Source organism: Lepidochelys kempii, chromosome 14 (assembly GCF_965140265.1).
Source record: "Lepidochelys kempii isolate rLepKem1 chromosome 14, rLepKem1.hap2, whole genome shotgun sequence".
Classification (NCBI taxonomy): domain Eukaryota; kingdom Metazoa; phylum Chordata; order Testudines; family Cheloniidae; genus Lepidochelys; species Lepidochelys kempii.
Genome location: NC_133269.1, coordinates 22,512,822 through 22,528,298, shown reverse-complemented (window position 1 = coordinate 22,528,298; position 15,477 = coordinate 22,512,822). Strand labels below are relative to the sequence as shown.

At 55.8% G+C, this 15,477-nt stretch overlaps 1 protein-coding gene across 1 annotated transcript in view; it reads left to right on the top strand.

Annotated features, from left to right (window-relative positions):
- USP43 (ubiquitin specific peptidase 43) overlaps window positions 1-15,477 on the top strand; it is a 186,078-nt gene that overhangs the window by 103,156 nt on the left and 67,445 nt on the right. The window contains exon 4 of the mRNA XM_073310194.1: window positions 3,584-3,676. Coding sequence (XP_073166295.1) covers window positions 3,584-3,676 — 93 coding nt within the window. The remainder of the gene's footprint in view (window positions 1-3,583; window positions 3,677-15,477) is intronic.

Genomic DNA, 15,477 nt, shown 5'->3' with positions numbered 1-15,477 from the left:
AGCCCTGCAGCGCCGGCCTGTACAGAGATCTCCAGGCTTTGTGGCAGTGATACACCTCTTACAGGATCAGAGACGTGTATATCCGGAGAGCCTGTGTAGTGTTAATGAGCAGCTGGCGGAGATAAGCCATTGGTGTGAACTGGTGGGGTCACTCTGATGTTTCCACTGTGTGTTCCATGGATTGGGTGCAGACAGGTGGCGGGGCCTCTCTTCTGTTCGCAGCTGTGGAGGGAGCCGGCTGGTGCCTGGCCCAGCTTTGGCTCCAGATAAATAACCAGCGAGCATCACCTGATGCTAGCCAGCTGGTGCCACTCCACAGGTGGTTTGCTATCAACAGATGAATGGAGCAGCCAAGTGCAGAGGACACTGAGGGGAGCCCCTGAGATGGCTGACTGGAGAGTGGAGCCTGGGGGAATGGGGGAGCCGGGGCACCTGTAATGCGGGGCTGCTGCTGCACAACAACAAAGTGCCTCCGCAAAGAGGTACAGGGACAGACAGCACACTCCGGGCCTGCAGCATTTCTGTCCCGAGGCAGAGCTATCCCTGATCCCCTCTCCACCCTCTCCAGCTCCCTCCCCGCCGCAAACAGCAAGAGGAACGTGGTAAAGGGCACAAAGCAGGCTGGCTGGAAACGGTGAATCCAAGCAGTGATCGGCAGCGAGCATCTTCACACCGGGACCCCAAGCCGAACACACCCGGGCGCAGAGGAGAGAAGCAGTCACAGCGAGGGGAGATCGCTCAGCCTCGGATCACTGCCCTTCGTGCGGAACGCTCCCGTCGTCGGTGGCGATCAAATGGAAAAGCGAAGCATGGCTGGGTGGGTTTCACTGCAGCAAATTCCAGAAAAGGAGGGTGGGGACCATCTGGCTGAAATTCTCTGCAGCCGGCTTCCAGTCTGGGGCTGCCAAAGAAGCAGATGGGGAAGCCGGCTGGACTGCAGATTTACTAGGCAGGTAACTGTAGGCTTAGACTGAGGCACGTAAACATGAAGAGCCACTCTACCTCCAGTGTAAACCCACTGCCATACAGCCTCAGGCATACTGAATGCACACAGGTACGCACACACACACGCCCCTCTCCTTCCCTGCACAACACCTGAATGCGTAGGCCATCTCACACTCCACACACACATTCACCCACACCCAGTGTTACCATTCCCTCTCCTGGGCCCATTCACCAGTGGGTTATTGTTGCATTGATTCTGTGCCAGGGCAATCTGTGGGTGTATAGGGAGTTTGATGCCTTTCTGGGCCTCCTTGTGAGCTCAGGGCCCTACATTCTGCATTTCTACATGGCCCCATCACTTCCCAGTTCCATGGGCTCCTCCCACTGAGCTCAGGATGCCACCCCTGCAGAGGTGAAGGCTGAGCCCTGCCTCTCAGACACGATAGGCATGGCCCCCACCAGCTCCTGAGTGGCATGTGCTCCAGCAGGCCACTCATTAAAACATCCCTTGGGTGTTGGATAGGCTGCGCAGAGGGAAAGGGAGGGCAGCTGATAGGGGGCACCTGAGTCTCTTGGGGAGATGTAGGAGGCAGTTTGGGATTGTAGATTAAACACATCAGGTGGTACTTTGGCTAAAATGATCAGTAGTGAATAGCTAACACATGTGGTGTGGCATTAGGTTTCAGAGTTAACAATCATTTGGGATGAATGGGCAGCCTATGGTGTCAGGCTGTCTGCAGACTCAGGAGCACAGTGCCTCACTGGTGACATTTTGAAGTATTTTTCTCAACCATTAGGGTCAGAAGGGTTTTTTAAATTTGAAAACTTAAGATTCGGGAACCCGAGGTGGAGGGGGGGGGGGTTGGGGAGGATCCTGCTGCGAATTCTGCAGCCCTGGCTTCCCAGAATCCCTGGGGCTTGACCCTCATCTGATTTGTAAAAAACATTCATAAAAATGACAGCTGTGTTGAGGAATGTAAGGTTGGAATAGCAGGGGGCTGCGGGTCAGGAGTGAGGAGCATCAGAAGAGCATGTGCCTGTCTCAGGACTGGAATAGCAGAGGGCTGTAGCCCAGACTGGGGTGGCTCAGCACAGCTGCATTTGGGGAGTGCAGGACAGGAGATGCAGGGGTGCTGAAGTCCTCCTTGGGGTGTTCTAGCAAAGCTGCATAGGGAAGCTACAGCCGACTGGCTATTCATACGACACAGGGCAGGGCTCTGTCACACAAGTTCACATACGTGGACCATGGAAGGAAAGCCAACGATGGTTTGATGTTATTGGCTGGGATTTCCTGGAGTCCCTTAGAGCAACGTGTCAGGGAGCTGGTGATGACCCCTGGCACTGGCAGCCAGATGTTGCCGCTGTTGGTTCTCAGGGGCTGTGGAGTGTGGAGCTCCGGGGCAACACTGATGAGAAATGATCTAACTCCTCCCTGCTGGGGAGAGAAGCGAAAGGAGCTGGATCTCCCTCTGCCCCCTTGTTGTATTGTGGACCTGGAGGCTTCCTCTGGAGGCTCTAGACAGGTTTCAGAGGAACAGCCGTGTTAGTCTGTATTCGCAAAAAGAAAAGGAGGACTTGTTACACCTTGGAGACTAACCAATGTATTTGAGCATAAGCTTTCGTGAGCTACACTGAATGCATCCGATGCAGTGAGCTGTAGCTCACGAAAGCTTATGCTCAAATAAATTGGTTAGTTTCTAAGGTGCCACAAGTCCTTCTTTTCTTTCTGGAGGCTCTGTTCACTTGAGCCAATTGGCTAGCATAAGCTCTGCAGGCTCCCACACGATCGTCGCTCGGTCTGATTTCTGACGCTGCTTCTGCTGTTCCCAACCTAGCAGTCAAGCGAACGCTGCTGGCCCTCTAATGCTGTATGGTTCCTTTCAGGGGAGGAGCCATGAACCCCACCATGGGGAGGACTCTGCCTTTGGTAGCTTTCCTTCAGCCCCGTGGCCTAATACTCTGCCCTCTGCCATCTAGAGTCTGCTGAGTGTCCCCGGTGACCGGTCTGGCATCCTGCTGGTGTAGATAGTGGCCCGCAGCATGAGATCTGAGTCAGGCTGCAAGAGGCGTGACAGAAAGCCCAGCGCCTTGGATTTGTTTGTACCTGTGGCCATCTCAAGCCAGCTAGGCTTTTTGCGGCCTCCTCCCCGGTCTCAGGCAGGGAGACAGCACCAGGATTTGGGAAGAGAGGGATAGAAAAGTGGCAGAGATTAAAGGAAACCAGCCCGTTGCGTGGCAGGGCTCTGTGTCCAGGCCTCAGCGTGGCTGGGGCCTAGTATGGTTGCTAATGGGAGCAGGAGGGGAGAGAGATATTACAAACCAGGGGATGAAACTGACCAAAGTCGGGAGTGGGCTGGTTATCAGGAGAAACTTCCTCTTGGTCCGATCCACAGATGTGGAAGGGGTGGAAACCTGATTGCCTAGGTGGTTCAGTGCAGACTGTGCTGGAGAACACAGTGTCCACAGTGACAGTCCTGCACTGGAAGGTGAGTCTCAGCCGGGAATCACAGAACCGGAGCTGTGCCCTCACCCGGGCAGAGGGATGCTCCCCCTGGTTGCTTTTTGCCCTGGGTGGGGTGCACCCTGGGTCAGATCTGCCCGTGTTTAATTTGACTGTGGTTTCTTGTTTCATTTTTAGGTCCTCCTTGACCTGCCCGCACTGTCTGAAGCAGAGCAACACCTTTGACCCCTTCCTGTGTGTCTCGTTACCCATCCCCCTGCGCCAGACCAGGTACGTGAGCCTCTGCTCTGAGCTTGCACCTGGATTGGCCCCTGGGAAACATCTTCCATCCCCACGCCATCCCTCTCTTCCCCGCCCTGTCTCCTGTTTCCCGGCAGGGGGCCCTGCTAGCCTGTGACCCAGCGCAGTGTGCGGTGGGAGCCATGTGCTGTTTGCCTGTCCCTGTCCCTGGCAGGGGGCCCTGCTGCAGAAGGCATAGGTGCTGGAACTAGGGGTGCAGGGGGTGCTGCTGCACCCCTTGGTTTGAAGCGGTTTCCATTATAAACAGGGTTTACAGTTGGGTTCAATGGCTCTCAGCACCCCCACTATACAAATTGTTCCAGTGCCCCTGGCCGAAGGTGGGGCTGCTCGCTGTGGGGGAAGGGGGCTAGTGTGCATGGGGTGTCGGGGGTCTGTCTCCGGGTTCCAATCACAGTGAGCTGGGCGGGTCCCATCGCAGTTGCTATTGGTCAGTCCACAGCCCAGACGCACCACGCTACTTGTCAATGTGGTGACCTAGGACTGGCAGAATGGGACAGCGAGGCTGGTGGAGGTTGAGCAGAGCTGTGTGTGTGGGGAGCCCAGGGCTGGGATACCAAGTGGCTGCGTGTCGGTGTGGAAGGAGCCCAGGGCTGGGCTACCAAGGGCCTGCGGGTCAGGTCAGAAGTGAGGGGCACCGGTACAGCCGTGTGCATGAGCCCAGGGCTGGCATAGCAGGGGCTGCGGGTCGGGAGTGAGAGGCATCGGTACAGCTGTGTGCGTGAGCCCAGGGCTGGGCTAGCAGGGGGCTGCGGGTCAGGAATGAGGGGCACCGGTACAGCCGTGTGCATGAGCCCAGGGCTGGCATAGCAGGGGCTGCGGGTTGGGAGTGAGGGGCATCGGTACAGCTGTGTGCGTGAGCCCAGGGCTGGGCTACCAAGGGCCTGCGGGTCAGGTCAGAAGTGAGGGGCACCGGTACAGCCGTGTGCATGAGCCCAGGGCTGGCATAGCAGGGGCTGCGGGTCGGGAGTGAGGGGCACCGGTACAGCTGTGTGCGTGAGCCCAGGGCTGGGCTAGCAGGGGGCTGCGGGTCAGGAATGAGGGGCACTGGCAGAGCTGTCGGGGGGAGCTCAGGACCGGGAGATCGGAGGATGATGACTGACATGCGCTGGCAAAGCTGCAGGGCAGACTGGCGACTCCTTGGCTAGAGCTTGGCTTTCAATCAGGACTGAGGTTCATCGGCTGTGGTTGGGCCAGGGAAACACTTGCAAAGCTGCCCTCCCTTCACTGCCCTGCACTCCTGCTCTGTCACCCGAAGGGGGCATGGCAACAGCTGCGCGCGCCCCAGGCCCCAGCAGGGGGGTGGGACTTCTGACTGTAGGTGTTCGCCCATAAAACACTCCGATACCAAAAGAAAAAGTACTTGGTGTTTATCGAGTGAACACCGGAAATGGCTACTTGTAGTTACAGGCGGCAGGTGGTGCATTCTGCCGGGGAGATTCCTGAAGCACACGAACTGGCTGCACATTAATGGAGCTACGCAGACCCTGCTGGTGCGCTCTAAAGGTTGCCTAGTGCGCTTTAACCCAGAGCCATTTGAAGCAGTCCTACATTAACGTGCACCAGGGAATGTTACCAAGAGACACTCAGTACAGCACATACAAAGGAAAGCCCCCCTGCCATTTTTGGACAGCTGCATAAAACTCAAAATTTGCTAAAAAATACCCCCCCCCAATGAAATTAATAAACCCTTAAAACCAAACGCCCTCCATGGGGGGCAGAGGCAGCTCTGCAGTCGCCATTCTGCCCCCTGCTTTAGCCAGCACTGGGCTCTGCAACCTCGAATAGAGAGGTTCTGTTACGGGAGGTCAGCCCATTATTCGCACAGGGCAGCTTTCATTCCAGCTCCTTCATCTGTATTTCTAGAAACTCAGCTGCTCTTTCTCCGGCTTGGGCAACACCAAGCAAGGAGTAGCCACCAGGGTGTTTGAAAAGGTGCAAACCTGCAAAGGAAGGAAGGAAAGAAAATGAGACTTTTTATTGTGATTGGTGAGAGCAAAACAACCATTTTCTTACCCGTCAAATCCTCCTTTGCATTCTGAACTAGCAGCCGGTTCCTACAGATCGGCTGCCCCCACGCTGGCTCATTAGGACACAGATCACCGGCTCCTGTGATATCATTTCTCAGACCCGAGGTCTTGCAGACGAGAGCTGAGGCCATCCACCTGACAGGATTTACTCTTCCAAAGAGCTGTTTTCACACTTTGCAATCGATAATAGATGCTGGCGCGAACAGCAGCGTCAGTGCTGAACTGAGAGACGTGTCTGGTAACAATTCCCGCAGCAGGAAGTGTGTTTGGCAAGCGTTTGCGCTGAACGTGCCTCCCGGTCTCATTGGAGCTGCGACGTTAACGTGCAACTAGTCGCAAAACCCGACAGCGGGAGGAAACACTTGTCCCTGTTTGTCTGGTAGGTTCTGTTCTGTCTCTGGTTGCACAACACCCAGCACAACAGGGCTCCCTCTGCGTGCCGGCAGCGCATGGGGCTAGTGCAGTACGCTCCAGGGGGACAGTACTGCTCTGCACCCACAAACCTGCCCTCCAGCCCTGCCTGAGGGACCTTTACAGGGTGCTGGGGGAAGAGGCAGAAGGAGAATCAGGCAGCTGAGCGTAAGCTCGGAGCAAGGGGCAGCATGGAGTCGTAACGTGGTCCTTGGTTCCCCTCTTGCTCCCGGGGCAGTCGCCTCGTACCAGGCGCAGAAGATACTTTCCCCTCCGCACTGGGTCTGCTGCGCTGGCCATTGTGCGTGCCTGCACGTGCCTGGGGGGGGGGGGTGCGTGAGCACATTGTGCAGTCAAGTCTCCACCCAGCTGTGGGGGGAGGAGGGGTGGAGTAGCGGCTACCTTTACACGGGGGAGAAGGGGCCACAGACGCTTTCCTACCAGCCTGTGCGGCTGCGGAGCCAAGGTCTTGGCTGGCTCCCAGGTGCCCGGCCCCACCTCTACAGAGAAGCCTGGAGGCGGTGGTTCAGGTCTGTCCCAGTCTAACCCCTCAGCAGCGCCATGCGAGACAGGTACAGCAGCTGGAGGGCGCTGCCCGGAGATTTAGCAGCTGTCTGGGGTTATTTGTCCCGTCCCTCCCCGGGTAAAAGCAGCCTGTGAGGTCCCGTCATAGGGCAGAAGGGGCTGTTAGATCCTGGCCTGACCCCCTGCAGAGCACACGCCACAGGATTTCACCGTTACCTCTGCAGGTAGCCCAGTCACTTGCCTCAGGCCAGCGCGTCTCTTCCAGAACAGCAGCCAGCCTTCCTGTGGAGACCGCGAGAGACGGGAGAATCCACCTCTTCCCTCAGCACTGGGGTCTGGTGGGAAATCACCCCACTCTGCTCAGAATGGTTTCTGATGAGATCAGGAGCTTTGCCTCTCCCTGGTGGCTCCAAGTCATGAGTCAGCCCCCCAAAAATCATGAGAGAGGCTTCAAAAGCTTGCGTGTGTAACCAGAAATACATCTGAGGGTTGTTTGTGTGACTGGCTGGCTTTGGAGCCGTGAAGTCGCACCCAGGCCAAGTTTCAGCTTTTCTCCAAAGGCTAAGGACTAAAAAAAAATTTTAAATCCAAGCTGAAATTCTCCTCTCTCCCCAGAACTCCAGGAGCTGGGGCTTTAAGAAAATCCCTGTTAGTGAGAGAATTGGCAACACGGCATCACAGGAAAATTGCAACAAATAACATTTTAAAACCTCTCTAAGAAAGATTTAAAATAGGGACTAAGGGCACCATTTTAATGGCTGCTACCACAGGCTCTCCCAGGCTTAGAAAGAAGGATTGCAGGGCCCTGAAACACAAACAAGGTCCCGTCTGCAGCAACCCAAAGCTCCCATTGCTTGCGCTGTGGATCCCTGGGACAGCATTTATTAACAGAACTTGTATCACAACCGCATCTGGAGGCTTCAAACAAGATCAGAACCTCGTGCTGGGCACTGTGCAGACCCAGAGCGAGGCAGTGTGTGTGCTCCAGAGAGCTCTGATAAGACACAGAGAGGCTGAGAGGGGAAACTGAGGCACAGAGACTTGTTTGAAGTCACACAGTAGGTCACTGGCTGAACCATGTCTCCTGAGTCCTTGTCCATTAGCTCACCCTGCCTCTTAAACTGGAACCTCTCCCCAATCCGGACTGAGCACAGCCCGCCCTGGGGCCTGGGAGGTTACGGGGGGGGGGGGGGGGCTGGGGGGAAATGTCTCTGCTCGGTTGATCAAATTCTGCAGAAGGTGGTGGCTGTGTGAAGCTGCCCTGAGCTTAGGGGGTCAGGGGCAGTCCTGGCCCAGATGGGTTAGTGGGCCCAGTCCCAGCCCCAGTTGGCAAGGAACCTAGTGTGTCAATAATGCCAGCTGGGTCTTGCATGAGCTTACCAAAGGCAGGCGTAAATGCCAGTAGGGTTGTGAGTGTACCGCAGAGCTCTGTGTGTGTACGCACGCCTGCGCAGGCAGAGACGTGTGGGTGTGCAGTGAGTGTGCGTACGCAGGCAGCAGGGCTGTGTGTGCGCGCGCGCAGGACGGGGGATGAAGTGCGGAAAGTGCTCGTAATGTTCGCGGACTCATCCCAACCTTGCTGCCACCAGCGGCTCAAACTGGCTGTTTCTGGGGAGGGAGTCGGTCAGATCCTCCTGCTGGGCACTGGGGCACGGCACTGCACAGGCTAAGCCCCTGGCTGCTTAGTCTGGGGTTCCTTTGAGACCCACAGTCGCCCAGTCTTTTACACACTTGTAACGAGGCTGGTTCTGGCGGGACCCAACTGAGAGTGCCAATTCAGGGCAACTTGCTTCAAGCAGGGCAGTTACAGCCCAAGGCTGGGGTTCTGTGCACACCAAGGCAAACCAGACCAGCCAGACAGAGAAGACTTTGGTCTCACCCCACTGGCTAACCACAAGTCACACAAGCAATTCCCTGAGACACCCCAGTTTCCCAGTATCCCCACCAGTGCCACTCGTTATAGGGACAAATGGTTATGAAAACCAATACCCCAGTAAAAGAAAAAAGGTTCTCTCGATCCCAAAGGACCAAGCCCCAGACCCAGGTCAATATACAAATCAGATCTTACCCACAAATCACGCTGTTGCCAATCCTTTAGAATCTAAAATCTACAGGTTTATTCATAAAAGGAAAAGATACAGATGAGAGCTAGAATTGGTTAACTGGAATCAGTTACATACAGTAATGGCAAAGTTCTTGGTTCAGGCTTGCAGCAGGGGTGGAATAAACTGCAGGTTCACATCAAGTCTCTGGAGTACATCCGCAGCTGGGACGGGTCTTTTAGTCCTTGGTTCATAGAATCATAGAATATCAGGGTTGGAAGGGACCCCAGAAGGTCATCTAGTCCAACCCCCTGCTCGAAGCAGGACCAATTCCCAGTTAAATCATCCCAGCCAGGGCTTTGTCAAGCCTGACCTTAAAAACCTCTAAGGAAGGAGATTCTACCACCTCCCTAGGTAACGCATTCCAGTGTTTCACCACCCTCTTAGTGAAAAAGTTTTTCCTAATATCCAATCTAAACCTCCCCCACTGCAACTTGAGACCATTACTCCTCGTTCTGTCATCTGCTACCATTGAGAACAGTCTAGATCCATCCTCTTTGGAACCCCCTTTCAGGTAGTTGAAAGCAGCTATCAAATCCCCCCTCATTCTTCTCTTCTGCAGGCTAAACAATCCCAGCTCCCTCAGCCTCTCCTCATAAGTCATGTGTTCCAGTCCCCTAATCATTTTTGTTGCCCTTCGCTGGACTCTCTCCAATTTATCCACATCCTTCTTGAAGTGTGGGGCCCAAAACTGGACACAGTACTCCAGATGAGGCCTCACCAATGTTGAATAGAGGGGAACGATCACGTCCCTCGATCTGCTTGCTATGCCCCTACTTATACATCCCAAAATGCCATTGGCCTTCAAAGCTTCAGAGTAGCAAAGTCCCTCCAGAGGTAAGAAGCAGGATTGAAGACAAGATGGAGGAGCTGCAGCAGCTTTTTATATTCTCTTGCCGTGTGGTCTCTCTTTCTTGGTCCCAAAGACAAGCTGTCCATCACACGGCCTGGAAAAACCTCAGAGCTCTGTCCATAGGCATGTCCCTGCACACCTTGCTGAGTCCCAAGGCATGTCTGCCTTCTCTCAGTGGGCCAGTTGTATAGCTGATGGTCCTTAATGGGCCATCAAGCAGGCTAGGCAGAGATGACACCAACTTGTCTGGGGTGTCCCCCAGAAGCATAGCATAAGTTTGAATACAGACAGTATAGAGCCAATATTCATAACTTCAACTATAAAAATGATACACACATATAGACAGCATAATCATAACCAGCAAACCATAACCTTGTCTTAAACACCTCATTTGACCCCCTTTATATAAGATTTGGTGCCACTACAGGACCTTGGTTGCAACCATGTTCTATACAGTCCCAGTTCAAATCAATAACGTCACAGCACTGTTTGCTTGCTCTGGTACTATTCCTTTGGGCAGTAACTCTCCCATGCTCTGCTGCACAGCTTGGCTTCTGCAAATTGATACTATCATTGTTCCACTAGGGGCTTCACTGACAGATTTAAATACTTTATAAACCCCTGTGGTGGAATGTACAGGGCCCAGCCTCATCCCTCATTGCCCAGCAGCGTCGCTGTGGTAAGTGATTCATTTCCTTGGCTCACTAAATATTGCTCATTGGCTATGAGTCCTGAGGTTTGACATTTTGGAGGAGGGGTGGGGGAATCCCACCGGAGGGTCTGATCCAAAAGCTAAAAGGATTTGTTCCTGCGGACTACAACATCCCGTATCTCTCTGTGTGCGTTCCGGGAGGGGAACTCAGAGGCTGTCGCCGGCGACCTCTCTGCCCAGCACTGAACACAGGGAGGGGGAGTTCCCAGCCTGCAGGGTGGTCTAAACACTGTGCCGATATAGATAGATGGATGGATGGGGAGAGTGTGTCCTGGGATAGACAGGTAGGTGGTGGTGTAGGTAGATAAATAGATAGATCGGGAGGGGTGTGTGTTGGGATGGATAGAGGGGGAGGGAGTGTATCGTGATGGATAGATGTGGAGGGGGTGTATTGGGCTGGATAGAATGGGAGGGAGGTGTATTGGGATGGATAGAGGGGGATGGGGGTATTAGGATGGATAGATCTGGAGGGAGGTATATCACGATGGATAGATGGGGTGGGGGATGCATCGGGAAGGATAGATGGGGAGGGGGTGTTTTGGGATAGATAGATCTGGAAGGAGGTGTATTGGGATGGATAGGTGGGGAGAAGGTGTATTGGGATGGATAGATGGGGAGGGAGGTGTATTGGAATGGATAGATGGGGAGGGGGTATATTGGGCTGGATAACTAGCTAGATGTTTCTGGGAATAGATGGAAAAGCAAACGGGTGTTTGTGTGGATAGATAGAGAGGTGAGACCGTGTTACAGAACTGAGACCATCTTTGTGCTCCCCTCTACCCTGCTCACCTAGCTCTATTCAGAGGATCAGCCTGGGTATCAAAATGGGCAGCCCCTGCTGCCTGGCGCACTCCCTGGTCACCACTGGCAACCCTGGGATACTGCCTGGCTTAAGGGATACGGGGCCTGTCAGCTCTGGGGAGTGGGCTCCCCTGAGGACTCCCAGCCCCCCGCCATTCGGAGCAGGGGACTGAAAGGCTGCTCTCGGAGCAGGAGCAGAGCACAGGGGCATAGGCAGCCAGTGTCCCAGGACAGACTTGGGAGGTCAGTGGGAGAAGGAGGATAGGCTAGCGGTTAGGGCGTTAGCCAGGGATTTGGGAGACCTGGGTGCAAATCTCTGCTCAGTAATAGACCTTCCTGTGTGTCCTGGAGCAAGTCACCTGCTCTCTTGGTGCCTCCTTTCCCCCAGCTGTACAATGGGGATAACACGGCTGCAACGCTGTGGGGTGGGTGAAGACCGTGAGGTGCTCTCGGGCTTTGGTAGTGGGGGCCTGCAAGCTGGATGTGCACGCCTTGGATTGCACCAGGGACCCAGTGCAGCTGGCAGCTCATGGGTCCTGTGTGTTCCTGGCGCCTGCGTCTCTGCCAGCGAAGCCCCCGCTTGAGTTCGGCCCCTGGCAGTTGGCTGCGTTTTGACCAGTTTGGCGCTGAGCTTGTGGACAACCAATGGAGACAATAAAATAAAAGACAATGGGGACAACCAATGGAGACCGTGGCTGTATTGACAGAGAGCTGCCTATCTGCCATGCCGAGCGCTGCCTCGAGTGTTATCTCCCGCCGCACAGTGAAGGCTCTGCCCACTGAGAGCTGTCCCGGGAGCTGGCACTGGTGCTGTCAGCCCCCGGACGATAAACCTGCTCATTCAGCTTAAAGGGTAAGGAACAATGCAGCGGCAGCACGGCGCAGACAGACAGCAGAGGGCACGGACGTGTCTCCCGGGGCAGAGCGGGAGGGAACGCTCTATTTCACTCTCGCCAGGCAAATGCCACGAGTGCCTCTGCATAGCAGTGCTACGGTGTGACGATGTGACGCAGCAGGGAGGGGGGAGTGTTGACCTGGGAATGTGCCCTGGGGATGGGAGACCTGAGAGCCTGTCACCTGAGCCAGGAGGGGGAGGGGGAAGTGATGCCTCTGCCCAGGATGAAGTGAGCTGTAGCTCACGAAAGCTTATGCTCAAATAAATTGGTTAGTCTCTAAGGTGCCACGAGTACTCCTTTTCTTTTTGCGAATACAGACTAACACGGCTGCTACTCTGAAACCTGCCCAGGAATGTGAACAGAGGCTGCAGAAGGGAGCCTGCTGGGGGGGTTTAGTTTTTTGTCCACCAACCACAGCCTCAGGTCGGAAGGGCACTGTTCATACAAAAAGAAAAGGAGGACTTGTGGCACCTTAGAGACTAACCAACTCATTTGAGCATAAGCTTTCGTGAGCTACAGCTCACTTCATTGGATGCATACTGTGGAAAGTGTAGAAGATCTCTGAAAACTGTTCATACAGTTGCTCCAGTACGATTAGGTCAAGCAGGTCCTCTTTAGCTTGGGCCTCAGCTGTCCACTTGCGGGCATACCCCTGCATTCGGTTGACCAGTTGTAGGTATGTGACCTCAGGCGTTTTACGCTGACTCCAGAACCTTCTCCGGTACATCTCGGGGGTCAGCCCAAACTCACGGAGCAGGGCCTGTTTGAACAGTTCTTAGTCCCCTGCCTCCACCCCTGTCATTCGGCTGTACACCTCCACGGCTTTGGGGTCCAGTAAGGGGGTGAGAAACTGGAGCCTGTCTGCAGGGTCAACCCTGTGCATCTCACAGGCATTCTCAAAGGCCATCAGGAAGCTATCTATGTCCTCCCCCTCCTTCCACTGGGCCAGGAAGCAATTATCAAAGCTCCTTGCAGTCTTGGGTCCCCCCTCACTCACCGCAGCCGGGGCCCCACTGCTCCTCATCCTGGCCAGCTCCAGTTTATGCTGTCTTTGTTTCTCCTTCTCCTGACGTTCCCTCTCCTTCTCCTCCTGCTCATGCTTACGTTGCCTCTCCTCCTGATGTTCCCGCTCCTTCTCTTATTTTTCACGATCCTCCAGCTCCCTCATTTTCATCTCCCTCTCCCATTCCAGCCGCATCCGCTCCAAGGATGGGGAGCTCTGCTGGGAGGATCCCCTGCTGGCTGCCGGGGTCAGGGTGCCCTTGGTATTCGCTGGGCTTCCCCCAACCCCTCCCCTAGGCATAGGTAGGAAGGGTCTCGGGATGTCCTTGGCAGCAGTCTGACCCCTCCCAGCCGGGTCAGGCCCCAGGGCCCACGCTGCATCCACTGGGCGGCTTCCCTCAGGGACAGGGATCGGGTCATCCAAGCGATCCCTCTCCTCCAACTGGGCAATCAGCTGTTCCTTGGTGGACCTCCCAATGCACAGCCCCCTCTGCCTGCACAGCTCCACCAGGTCGCTCTTAAGGCATTTAGCGTACATCTCCCTGCTGGCCACTCGGTTTTCTACGGTTTCCAGGAAAAACCCTTAGTGTGCCAGTCCTTCTTGAGGTCACCACCTCTTTGCCAGGATCGAGCTGCAGACTCCTACGCCCCTGGGACCGCTCGCTGCAATCACCCTGGGGACCCTGTTACTGCAAAAGTCCTTCTCTCTGGTCACACACTCCCAGGGGTTAACCGCCCCCTGAAACCGTCTCTCTCTGAATCTTCAGCATGCCTGGTCCCTGTCAATCCCCCTTCGTTTTATTGTTCCCCAGTCACTTACTGCAGGAAGCGCCGTTCACGGGGTGCAGCACATCCCACCGCTACCACCAGTTGTCACGGAGTGTGGGAGAGTCCAGGACCTGCACCCCTCTTCCTGGGATTCACTGAGACTCTCAGTCAGCCAGAAGGTTTACTGGACAACAGGAACACAGTCCAAAACAGAGGTTGTGGATACAACCAGGACCCCTCAGTCAAGTCCTTCTGGGGGAGCAGGGAGCTTAGACCCCAGCCCTGGAGTTCCCTGCGTTCCTCCACCCAGCCCCAAACTGAAAACTAAACCCCCCCAGCAGGCTCCCTTCTGCAGCCTCTGTTCACATTCCTGGGCAGAGGCGTTACCTCCCCCTCCCCCTCCTGGCTCAGGTGACAGGCTCTCAGGTCTCCCATCCCCAGGGCACATTCCCAGGTCAACACTCCCCCTCCCTGCTGCGTCACATCCTTATGGTCAGCCTGCCTCAGCTAAATGAAATGTCAGTGCTGCAATTAGGGGATGTGCTGGAGAGAAGCAGCTCACCTGCCTGCGAGGCTGGGCTGCGCCCCGGACTGGGAGAGCTGGGAAATGCATGAAAGGCAGGCTGGGAGAAGGTGTGTGGTAAGAGCCGGCGAGGGCTCTGAGTGTGACCTCCTCCTGGGCACTGAACCCGCTCTGTGCCTGGCACCAGTCTGCGGTGAAGAGCTGATCTGGCTTCTTCATTCCCTCGGGAGCGGGCCAAGCTGGGGGAGACATGGGGGTGCTTTGGCTGGCCGTCCCCGGGGTGGAGCTTGGCAGCTGAGGGCTCCTACCTAGGGCTTCTGGGTGAGTCCTGGTCTGGCTGGCTTTGGCCTCAGGCAGGGCCCACATGTTGGTGCATGTGTTGTGAAGCATCCAGGCTGGTGCTGTCCTGGCTCAGCCGCCAGAAGCTCGTGAGGTGTTAACAGAGCAGCTGCCACGAAAGGTCTGTCTTCACTATGGAGTTAGCCTGGGTGTTGCCCCTAAGCCCCCTCTGCCCACACACCACCGCCTCTCACTCCAGTGTAGAAATGCTTCCAACCAGGGCTAGCTGTCCCGGCTGGGGGTGGGTGGGATCCCACATGCTGCTTTCACTGGAGCTGGGAATCCTCTCTCCACTTTGCAGTGAGGACCCAGGGTAAATCCCTCAAATGCAGTTGCTGCCATTCCCCAGGGGGGCCACGACAGGCAGGTTCTCCCACAATCCCCTGGGAAAGACGCAGAGAGCGGCTCCACTCTCTGCAGCCCAATGGACCAAGGCGCGTGCCCCCAGAAGTCCTAGCGACACACACGGGTGAGCGCGGTGCGGTCAGGGCACAGTAACTGGGGCAGGGCGTTGCAGTGGGGCTGCTCCTCATCGCCGGGCTGGGCCAACGCAGGGGCTCCCACCCGGTGCGGTGCAGACATCCCCTGGGGGAGCAGAGGAGGTGGGGCTGCCTGCATGGACTCCGAGGGCATTTCTCTCTGACTGACAGGCACTGCACCGAGTGCCTTGCAGAGCAGGTCTAAGGTCGCGTTGTCTCGCTCCCGAGGCTGCAGTGCAGCACGGCTGTGTGGGGAGGCACCGCGGAGAGCCGGGAAACGACACCAAGAGGTTCGGGGGCTGGGATTCTCCCAATGAGGGATGGCTGCCCCGG